This window comes from Dryobates pubescens, chromosome 8 (genome assembly GCF_014839835.1).
Source record: "Dryobates pubescens isolate bDryPub1 chromosome 8, bDryPub1.pri, whole genome shotgun sequence".
In the NCBI taxonomy this organism is placed as follows: domain Eukaryota; kingdom Metazoa; phylum Chordata; class Aves; order Piciformes; family Picidae; genus Dryobates; species Dryobates pubescens.
The window spans coordinates 5,493,685-5,505,397 of record NC_071619.1 but is presented as its reverse complement, the minus strand read 5'-3'; the positions used below and the strand labels follow the sequence as shown (position 1 = coordinate 5,505,397).

At 46.9% G+C, this 11,713-nt stretch overlaps 1 protein-coding gene across 1 annotated transcript in view; it reads left to right on the top strand.

Moving 5' to 3' along the window:
* The first annotated feature begins 1,784 nt into the window (after positions 1 to 1,784).
* Positions 1,785 to 11,713, top strand: part of TRUB1 (TruB pseudouridine synthase family member 1) — a 36,447-nt gene continuing 26,518 nt past the window's right edge. The window contains exons 1-3 of the mRNA XM_054163875.1: positions 1,785 to 1,952; positions 4,758 to 4,850; positions 11,099 to 11,154. Of these exons, the coding sequence (XP_054019850.1) occupies positions 1,808 to 1,952; positions 4,758 to 4,850; positions 11,099 to 11,154 (294 nt within the window). The 5' untranslated portion in view covers positions 1,785 to 1,807. The remainder of the gene's footprint in view (positions 1,953 to 4,757; positions 4,851 to 11,098; positions 11,155 to 11,713) is intronic.

The window sequence follows — 11,713 nt, the reverse complement described above, 5'->3', positions numbered from 1 at the left end:
CTTGCCCTTCTCTGGACAAGTTCAAGAGTCTCAATGTCCTTCTTAAACTGAGGGGCCCAGAACTGAACACAGGACTCAAGGTGAGGCCTAACCAGTGCTGAGTACAGGGGCACAATGACTTCCCTGCTCCTGCTGGCCACACTATTCCTAATGCAGGCCAGGATGCCATTGGCCCTCTTGGCCACCTGGGCACACTGCTGGCTCATATTTAGGCAGCTGTCAATCAGCACCCCCAGGTCCCTCTCTGTTTGGCAGCTCTCCAGCCACTCTGACCCCAGCCTGTAGCTCTGCATGGGGTTGTTGTGGCCAAAGTGCAGCACCCGGCACTTGGATTTGTTGAATGCCATCCTGCTGGACTCTGCCCATCAGTCCAGTTGGTCGAGGTCCCTCTGCAGAGCCCTTCTGCCCTCTAACATAAACAACAACAACAACAACAACAATAATAATAATAATTATTATTATTATTACCTCTAACATAATTTCTTAATAACCATGTTTAAACAGCTTTGCTTGGGCCTGTTTACAGAGCAATCTGTGCTTAAGCAAGAATACTTTTTGAATGGTTAACTGGACCAAACCATTTCTGTGACACTGGGATCCACAGTTTACAACATGCCTTCCACAATTCTGCTTAAATTTCAACTCCAGGTAAATAAGCAGCAATTTTCCCACTGATCTTTTACTCAGTGTGACTTTGCCATTTTTTTATCTTCTGGAAAAGGACTCTGACACCTCGCTTCCAAAGGCAGCCACCTGTACAACTCACCAGGGAATCCACCCTCGCAGCTTATGGCAACGGCAAATATTTCCACAGCCAGATTACAGCTATGTAGATGAGATCTAAGCAAATAAAGTACCTGATTAATAATACACACTAAAGGTGTGTAGAGGAGGCTGGTCAGCATCGCTGGTGGCCAGAAACCATTATCCATCTCATGGATGCAGTGGTGGCGGCCTGCAGCTGGAAGCTCTGGTCCCCAAGCGGCTGCTGTGGGAGGTGTGGTCAGGCACAGAGTGAGCTGCTGACTCTGGTACAGGCTCAAAAACCACACAGGGAGATTGATCGTGCTCTGTACAGAAACAGCCATTGACTTAAGCCCTGAGATTTCCTTCTCTCAAGCCCTGGAAGGACTGGGAACATGCATAGCTCTCAGCTAACCATGCATTTCCCTGTAACAGGGTCTCTTCAGGGTTTCTTCTCCAGGCTGTTACAAACGAAAACATGAAATGCATGAATGAAACATCCAAGCTCTCAGCTTGGAGCTGTGCTCCAGCACAGCTTTCATAAACGCCTTGGGCCAGAGAAACGTGCCTGTACAAATCAGGGCCAAGGAGGAAAACCCCCACACTTCAGCATGGCGGCAAGAGCGCTGAGAGGAGGCTGCCTTCCCAGAGCTCTCTTACACATGCAAAGGCAGAAATATTAATGAGCTCGGCAACCGGTCAGCAGAATACAATTCTTTTAATCTGGGCAACAGAAGTACAACACCGAAACCGTGAGCTTCCCCAGCAATGCTTGTAAAGAGCCCTGGCCTGGTGGAGCCACCTAAAGCCACCTCGCTCAGACAGGAGGACTCTGAACAGCAGCCATTTCCCTCCGACTGGAGCTGGTCCCTCGGACGCGACCATGCCGCTGGCTGCTCTGCCGTGCCGGGGGGTGCTGCACTTGCCGCCCGTTGGGCTCCCCTTAACGCCGACTCGTAGTGGAGGCCGGCCCGCCGCGGACTACATTTCCCAGAGGCCCGCGGGCGGGGCGGGAAGTGCTGCGGCGGGCCGGCTGCCCTGGCCGGCGCGGTCTGCCGGGAGCATGGCCGCCAGGGAAGCGGGTGGGGTGGTGCTCGGCAAGTCCGCCGATAAGCTCTTCTCTCTGAGCGGGCTGTTCGCCGTGTACAAGCCCAAGGGGCCTACCTCGGCCGGCGTGCTCAACCTCCTGAAGGAGAGGCTGCTGGCAGGTAGGCGGCTGGGCTGCGGGCTGGGGCCGGCGCTGGGAGGCATAGGCTCCCCGAGTTGGGCTGGGAGGCCCGAGGTGCGGCTTTGGTGATAAATCAAGGAAACGGGGATAGGGAGATGAGTGTCGACCCTGCCCGCGGTGCCAGAGCAGGACCAGGCCGGCATGACGCGAATACCCATTTGGCTCTTCAGCGGCGTGGTCGGGGATGCCCAGCTCGCCGTGGCTGAGGGTTGGGTGCCGCGCAGCGCGATGTGCGTGCGTGAGAATGCCGGAGCCACAGCCCCTGCCCAGCCACGGCCCCCCATTTCTCGGCATTCAGAAAAATAAAGGGGGGCTGGGGGGTTCATGTGTTTGTTTTGGTTTTGTGGTTTGTTAGGTTGTTTCTTTTTTTGTTTGTTTTGGGGGTTTGTTTGCTTGCTTAATAGTAGTTGACCTAAGGAGATTCAACAAGGATAAAAGCAGAGTCCTTCACCTGGGAAGGAATAATAAACTGCACCAGTACAGGTTAGGAGGTGATCTGGTGGAGAGCAGCCCTGTGGAGAAGGATCTGGGAGTCCTGGTGGACAACAAGTTCTTCATGGGACAGCAGTGTGCCCTTGTGACCTAGAGGGCCAATGGGCTCCTGGGGTGCATTAGGAAGAGTGTGTCCTGCAGATCGAGAGAGATTCTCCTCCCCTTCTACTCTGCCCTGGTGAGACCTCACCTGGAATACTGTGTCCAGTTCTGGGCTCTCCAGTTCAAGAGGGACAAGGATCTGTTGGTGAGAGGCCCAACAGAGGGCTACCAGGATGATTGAGAGACTGGAGCACTGCCCTGTGAGGAGAGGCTGAGAGACGTGGGGCTGTTTAGACTGCAGAAGAGAAGACAGAGAGGGGATTAAATAAATATCTGAGGGGTGGAAGTCAAGAGGGAGGGGACAGGCTCTTCTCCATTGCACCCTGTGATAGGTCAAGGGATATAAACTACAGCACAGGAGGCGCCACCTCAACATGAGGAGGAACTTTACTGTGAGGGTCACAGAGCACTGGAACAGGCTATCCAGAGGGGTTGTGGAGTTTCCTTCTCTGGATACTTACAAGACCCATCTGGATGTGTTTCTGTTCGACTTGTGCTAGATTCTGTGGTCCTGCTCTGGCAGGGCGGGTTTGACTTGATGATCTTTGGAGGTCCCCTCCAACTGCTAACATCCTATGATCCTATGACAGCTATGGAGTGGCACAGAGCCAATCTTGGATACATTCTGGCTTGCCGTGTGGAGCTGCTGGGTCCATCTGAGACTAGCTGTGTTGGTCATGCTGCACAGTAAGGCCATGTTCATCACGTGCCTATGTGGGGCAGGCATCTGTTATCGCCTAAAGTACAGCAAGATGCAAGCCTTTGTTTTCATTGGGGTAAGATTTGCCCCAGCAGAAAGCACCAGTCCTACAGTGTGCAGTGCAGGGGATCCCAGCATGAGCGTGGTCTCAGGGACAGTGTGCATCTGTCTGACAGAAGGGGTGTCAGCAGCATCCCTGCAGCAGAGCAGTGGCAGGATGTTCTTCAGTCCTGCTCTGTTGCTGTTAAAAAATAAATAAATCACCAAATGACTGAAAATCACAGTGCTTTAAGGAGTTTGAAAGGCCTGGTGACAGTATACAGAATTGGCTTTTTCTAAAACAGAGCAGCCTGCACGACAGATATTGGGGGGGGGGAGTGTTTGCACTGCAAAGGCATGAGGGACTGTGGCTTAGATTCTCTTTATAATCGATACAGGGACTTGATCATCTGATCTGGGCTTTGGGGCACTTGCTGATGAAGTGAGAACACACCTTCAGACTGGCAAGTGCTTATGCAGGCTGATTTCACAGTATCACAGTATAACTAAGGTTGGAAGACACCCCAAGGATCCTCAAGTCCAACCTGTCTCCACAGACCTCATAACTAGACCATGGTACCAAGTGCCACGTCCAATCTCCTCTCGAACGCCTCCAGGGACGGTGACTCCACCACCTCCCTGGGCAGCACATTCCAATGCTGAGCGACTCGCTCAGTGAAGAACTTTCTCCTCAGCTCGAGTCTAAACCTCCCCTGGCGCAGCTTGAGTCTGTGTCCCCTGACTCTGTACTTTACTCTGTAGTGAACTCTCGTGTAGGCACAGACTTCAATTCAGCTTTGTATGGAAGAGATTTAGCTGGATCATGCCTGATTCCCTGATGTCAAGGCATGGTGGAAAGATAATAGAAATAGGTAAGGGAGCTTAGAGTATTTGCCATATTTCATGCAAATAAATAAGGGGCATTGGACTCTGCAAAATTCCTGGAGTCATCAGCTTGATAGAAGTATGGTGAGACACTTTGAAAGCAGCAGTGAGCAAGTTTAGTTCATTTCAGAGTTTCCACAGGGCTGTGGACGTGGCAATATGACCCATGATGTGGAACTAAATGCAATGAGAATTGCTCAGATTGTGCAGCATAACAGTTGTGCATAACAGATGATTCTGAAAACCCTTTGTTTGTTCTTATGTGTTTTGTTAATTAGACTTCACAGGTGAACTGTCTGCCAGGTTTTCCAGCAGTGTTTTCTGCACATCTGTTTATAATGGCATGTAAGACTTGGTGTCTAAGTGAAAATAGCTTGGAAATGGTTTGAGATCGGGAGTAGACCTGGACGGATCATTGGTTTTATTCAGTACAGCAATTTCTGCACTACTAATTCATAGCTGAAATAATTGATTTTTGTCCCCTTTAGCAGCCTGGGAATATATGTGCTGGTTTTCCTATGTTCTAAGGGCTATTTTATAATGCTTCCATTCAATTTCTGTTTGCAGAAGCTGGTGTGCAAACAAACGGGAACAAAAAGAGCCAGGTTTTGAAAATTGGCCATGGTGGAACGCTGGACAGTGCAGCAGCAGGAGTCCTGGGTAATGAAAATTCTAAATACAGTGTTCAAAAGATGATTTCAGGATGCATTTTCATGCCTACATGAAATCAGAGGTGGAGGAACAATTTGGGATAATGGTGGCAGGCTTTGCACTTAGAGGGGGGAGAGGTGGGGAAAGGACAGTTGACTGTGGAAGAGTGGTTTGGCTTAAATTTCTTTTTCATCATTTTAACATACTCATTTTAACACCTCCAAGGGCCAGGTTCTACACATTGGCCACAAGAACCCCATGCAGTGCTACAGGCTGGGGTCAGAGTGGCTGGAGAGCAGCCAAACAGAAAGGGACCTGGGGGTACTGGTTGATAGTAGGCTGAACATGCGCCAGCAGTGTGCCCAGGTGGCCAAGAGGGCCAATGGCATCCTGGCCTGCATTAGGAACAGTGTGGCCAGCAGGAGCAGGGAGGTCATTCTGCCCCTGTAGTGAGCACAGGTTAGGCCACACCTTGAGTCCTGTGTTCACTTCTGGGCCCCTCAGTTTAGGAAAGATGTTGAGTTGCTGGAACATGTCCAGAGAAGGGCAACAAAGCTGGGGAGGGGTTTGGAGCACAACCCCTATGAGGAGAGGCTGAGGGAGCTGGGGTTGCTTAGCCTGGAGAAGAGGAGGCTCAGACGAGGCCTTATTGCTGTCTACAGCTTCCTGAAGGGAGGTTGTAGCCAGGTGGGGGTTAGTCTCTTCTCCCAGGCAACCAGCACCAGAACAAGCTGCACCAGGGGAGGTTTAAACTGGATGTTAGGAAGAAATGCTTCATCTAGAGAGTGATTGCCCATAGGAATGTGCTGCCCAGGGAGGTGGTGGAGTCACCGTCACTGGAGGTGTTTAGGAGGAGGCTGGATGGGATGCTTGGTGCCATGGTTTAGTTGATTAGATGGTGTTGGATGATAGGTTGGACTCAATGATCTCAAAGGTCTTTTCCAATCTGTTCTGTTCTATTGTATTCATCAACCTTTGTTTCTTAACATAAGACTGTATCCCCCCCCTCCCCCAACTTCTGAAGTAAATTGTGAGTTGTTACATGAAAATAGAGAGACTCTTGTGTAATGAATTCTAAATTACCTCAGAAATTGATGGCTTTTTAACTTAAGCTGGGGATTTACAGTCATCATAATTTTAAAAAGTATTTCTTCTTAAACTAATGCTGTGCTGGGATTTTGTTGCAGCTTTTTGGGTTGTAATGCTCAGCAAATGAAAGACATGCAAGAGCAATTCACTCATGCTTTTTTTTTTGTTTTGGAGGCTCAGCATAGAAACAGTTTTTGCATCCTGTCTTGCTTTATGTAGAGTTATCAAAGAGATTTTTGTCTTTTGGTAGCAATCCATTTATCAAACTCCTTTGTTTTATGGGGGAGCTGGATGTGTTCAGTTGCTGCTGCTGAAAACTCAGCTGCGGGTGTGTGTTATTCCCGTGTCATACGTTGTCACCAACAAGTAATGTGCAGACTACAGCTTAATACAGCCTTGTAGCTCTGCCTTGCTACAAGAAGCACCAGCAATATTTCTTTTGGTAGGGAAAATCAACAGATAGAATAGAATAGAACAGAACAGAATAGAATAGAATAAACCAGGTTGGAAGAGACCTTCAAGATCATCATGTCCAGCCCATCATCCAACACCACCTAATCAACTAAACAGTATCACAGTATAACTAAGGTTGGAAGAGACCCCAAGGATCATCGAGTCCAACCTGTCTCCACAGACCTCATGACTAGACCATGGCACCAAGTGCCACGTCCAATCTCCTCTTGAACACCTCCAGAGACGGTGACTCCACCACCTCCCTGGGCAGCCCATTCCAATGACAAACGACTCGCTCGGTGAAGAACTTTCTCCTCACTTCGAGTCTAAACCTCCCCTGACGCAGCTTGAGACTGTGTCCCCTTGTTCTGGTGCTGATTGCCTGGGAGAAGAGACCAACCCCTTCCTGGCTACAACCACCTTTCAGGTAGTTGTAGAGGGCGATGAGGTCACCCCTGAGCCTTCTCTTCTCCAGGTTAACCATGCAACCAAGCACCCCATCAAGTCTCCTCCTGAACACCTCCAATGATGGTGACTCCACCACCTCCCCGGGCAGCCCATTCCAATGGGCAATCACTCTCTCTGTCTAGAATTTCTTCCTAACATCCAGTCTGAATCTCCCCTGGTGCAGCTTGAGACTGTGTCCTCTTGTTCTGGTGCTGGTTGCCTGGGAGAAGAGACCAGCCCCGCCTGTCTACAACCTTCCTTCAGGTAGCTATAGAGAGCAATGAGGTCTCCCCTGAGCCTCCTCTTCTCCAGGCTAAGCAACCCCAGCTCCCTCAGCCTCTCCTCACAAGGCTGTGCTCCAAACCCCTCCCCAGCTTTGTTGCCCTTCTCTGGGCACGTTCCAGCAACTCAACATCTTTTCCTAAACTGAGGGGCCCAGAACTGGACACAGGACTCAAGGTGTGGCCTAACCAGTGCAGAGTACAGGGGCAGAATGATCTCCCTGCTCCTGCTGGGCACACTGTTCCTGAGACGCAGTAACAAGTATCCACTGAAAGTAAATCCACTGAGTTTTGATGTAGCAGCTTCCCTCAAGGGGTCCTTGTTTGCTGCCTCTGTTGCTAGTAGAGGCCTATGGGCTGGTAATGTCTGTTACCCATGGACATTGCAAAATTCTTGGGCTAGAAGAATGCACAGGCATATTTTCCTCTGCTGTGTGGCTGCTCATTGGAGAATGCTGAGCTGTTGAAGCATACATTTTCCTTTCACACAGATCTTCCCTTTGAGCATGCTACCACTGCTTATTGTGGAAAGTCAACAGCATTGATCCACAGGAAAAGAAAACAATCACTTGTACTTCTTAATTGCTTCTCTGACTGCTCTCAGGTATCCAGCAGTCTCCAAAGCTTGCTTCCATGGCATGACAAAAAGTACTTGAGCTTGATGTGCTTGATGAAGACAGAGAAATGCATCACCTTAATATGCTGTGGATCGATTAAAAAAAGGCACAGGATCTTTCATTCCACTGCCATACAAAACACACAGAGAAAAATCAATGATGTCTGGATTAGAAAGGACAAAACTGGAGAGGAGTGGGAAGGGGAAAGTGTCCAAATTTCTTGTGGGTTTGCATAGGATAATGAGAGAGTAGGACACAAAAGTAAGTTATTCAGGAAATGTGTGCTGCTTTTTAGGGTAGGGTGGTAGGGCAGAAAGTTATTTTTCCCCTCATGGACAGTAGCATAATAGAAATACTTATTTTTTTGAAACCTTTTTTACTTTATTCTGCTATTTCCCAAATTTTATGTGCTGCATATCTGTAACTTTGATATGGAGTCTTAAATAGTGTGCCAAGTGTACTGCAAAGAGCTGAGCAGTGCTTTTAATCAGAAAATACACATTTTTATTTGTCTATAATATAAAACATATTAAAAGTATATATAACATGCCTTAATATTTTTAGATTATATACTTCTATACTTATGGTAAGCTTAGATAAGGAAAGACCTTGGACATGTGAGTGAAAGGCAATTTAAATGCTGTGTGGTGTGTGATGGCCCTGCACTGGGGCCTGGAGAGTGAAAATTTGGAAGGTGGTGGGAGCTAGGACTCAGCTTCTACTTCTTGGTGTTACAGCTCCTATTTTTGATACAGGAGGCAAAGATCTGTAGGTCAGGTTTTAGTGAATAGAATCATAGAATCAATAAGGTTGGAAAAGACCTCAGAGATCATCAAATCCAACCTGTCACCCACGACCTCATGACTACTAAATTGTGGCACCAAGTGCCATGTCCAATCCTGTTTTGAACACCTCCAGGGATGGTGACTCCACCACCTCCCTGGGCAGCAGACTCCAATGGCTAACAACCCTCTCCGTGAAGAACTTTCTCCTCACCTCCAGTCTAAATTTCTCCTGGTGCAGTTTTAGACTCTGTCCTCTTGTTCTGGTGCTGATTTCCAGAACCAGAGTTCTGGTTCTGGTTTTCATGCTGTAGAATGGGAATTGTAAATACTTGGCTTGTTTCTATGTGGCATTTATTAATTAGATTTCCATAATAGAAAATGAGAAAGTGTCAAAATAAAAAATTCAGCTAAACCTTGTTGTAGTCTGGCAAGTTGAGTTTATGCTACCTTGCATTAATAGGCCTGCTGCACAGGGGCTGATCATTAATATCTTTATCGCTTTAATATCTTTATCAGTGATCTGGATGAGGGCATTGAGTCCATCATCAGTAAGTTTGCACATGACTCCAAGTTAGGGGCAGCTGTTGGTCTGTTAGAGGGTAGGAGAGCTCTGCAGAGGGACCTTGCCAGGCTGGACAGATGGGCAGAGTCCAAGGGCATGAGATTTAACACATCTAAGTGCAGGGTTATACACATTGGCCACAGGAACCCCATGCAGTGCTACAGGCTGGGGTCAGAGTGGCTGGGGTCAGAGTGGCATCCCGGCCTGTATTGGGAACAGTGTGGCCAGCAGGAGCAGGGAGGTCATTCTGCCCCTGTACTCAGCACTGGTTAGGCCAAACCTTGAGTCCTGTATTCAGTTCTGGGCCCCTCAGTTTAGGAAAGATGTTGACTTGCTGGAAAGTGTCCAGAGAAGGGCAACAAAGCTGGGGAGGGGTTTGGAGCACAGCCCTATGAGGAGAGGCTGAGGGAGCTGGGATTGCTTAGCCTGGAGAAGAGGAGGCTCAGACGAGGCCTTATTGCTGTCTACAACTCCCTGAAGGGAGGTTGTACCCAGGTGGGGGTTGGTCTCTTCTCCCAGGCAACCAGCACCAGAACAAGAGGACACAGTCTCAAGCTTCACCAGTGGAGGTTTAGGCTGGATGTTAGGAAGAAGTTCTTCATAGAAAGAGTGATTGGCCATTGGAATGTGCTGCCCAGAGAGGTGGTGGAGTCACCATCACTGGAGGTGTTTAGGAGGAGACTGTATGAGGCACTCGGTGCCATGGTTTAGTTGATTTGGTGGTGCTGGATAATAGGTTGGACTTGATGATCTTGAAGGTCTCTTCCAACCTGTTCTATACTATACTATTCTGGAAAATTGTTAGTGTCTCATTCATAAAAGCATTCACTGCCTTTAAAATTATCCAACCTTTTGACACTTCCCAGGGATTTTCAGTTCAGCAGTTATGTTGAAGGGCCAGTGATGTCATCATGTTGCAAAAAAAAAAAGTATGCTCAGTAATGAAGTTTTACTGTGTGCTTATCTCCTTCCCTCAGACTTGTTGCAGCTCTTCCCTGTCTGGCAAATATGACAGGAACAGGCTGAACTGAAAGTACACAAAGGCTCAAGCATAAGGGCATGTGTGACTGAAAGCCCCCCAGGAAAAAGAGGCAAAGTAATTGAGAATAAGAATCAATCTAATGAGTCTCAGAGTAGAAAGGGTGAGAAGCATCAGAGCACAAGTATTTGTTTAAAAGAAAAAAGTTCATTGTCAATTTGATGGCTTTGCTGCTGGCTCCTAGTTAACACAAGAGCTGATTTCCTGCATCTCCCTTAGCTCCTGAAGTTTTATTGAAATGAAGGATGTAAGCAGTGAGTTGTGCATAAAACTAACTTCCTTCTAAAAATGTTCATAATTTCTGTGGATCGCCATATGTGGAGAAAATCAGTAGGAACACATATTCAGGGAAAGCACCTTGTTCTAAAAAGCTTGGCTTTTTTTCTCTCTCTTAGGAAAGCTGACCGATGGCTGTTCTGCAGAATGCTGGTTTAAGACAGAAAAGGCAGCACTCTGTACATACACAGTAATTGCAAGGTTCAATTATAAGAGATTTTTTGACAGAGGCAGTTGGACCTTTCAGTTATTATTAGTTGGACCTTTTATTATCATGCCCTAAGCCTGATAAAGAATTCCATTATGCTTTCTTGGTTGTATTCCTCTTGGTCACTATCAACCTTTAAAAGGATTGTTCAGTTATAGTGAAGGCTGGAATCAGTATTAGTGAGCCATAGCCTTCAGCAATCTAGAGATGGTGTTTGTTGCACTCTCCAGGGTTAAAAGGTAAATAAATCCAGGGGTTGAATTAAAGTGTTTTAACGACAGATGAAGCTTAGTTGTCTTTTTCATTGGGAATTTTTTTTCCCCTTTCACTAGCCACATGTTGTTTGAACATCAGAGATACTTTCTCATAAGTGTTGACTCTGTATGGTAGCAGAGCATGAAAGGCCATATTTCTGACTAGAAAAATATTTAGTAGTGAAGGGTATTGAATGAGGGAACTGCAGACCTGGTTTTGAAGTGGTGTTTCTCCTCTCTTTGCAGTGGTTGGTATTGGAAAAGGAACAAAAATGCTGAGTACTATGTTGGCAGGTTCCAAGGTAAGGAATGTTAAATGACTTCTATTAGTGGGTTGGTTTGTTTTTGTTCTCTCTTTTCTTTTCTTCCAGTGAATTGCTGCATCAACATAGAAATATCTCAACTATCCTATGTATTCAGTTTAAATGTGTACTTCATTTCCTTTCTGTGTTTAATCAGAAATTTGATATTAAGGCTTCCAGAAAGGCTATTTTTAAAAAGTTGGCTTATTTTTTCTGCAAAATGCTAATGAGGACCAAGTTCCCATTTTACAGGAAGATTTCTATACTGTTTAGAGTTTTCAACAGCAACCAGAGGGGGGAGGACAAAAAACCCCAACAAAACAAAATGAGAAAACTTGTAATGAAGATGGCACTGTAAATGATGTTTTCAGGATATAATTGTGTATGAGGGTTCAGTTTTTGGTTGTTTTCCTTGGGTGTAGATAACATAATTGTTATTTAACTTGCAGTAACAGATGGTCTGTGTTTCTTTTCTTAAATACCACGAGGCATTAAGAGGCACCTTTTGGAATTAAGAGTGTTTTGTGTTTGTGTTAGTAGCTATGGTTCCAGATTGCAT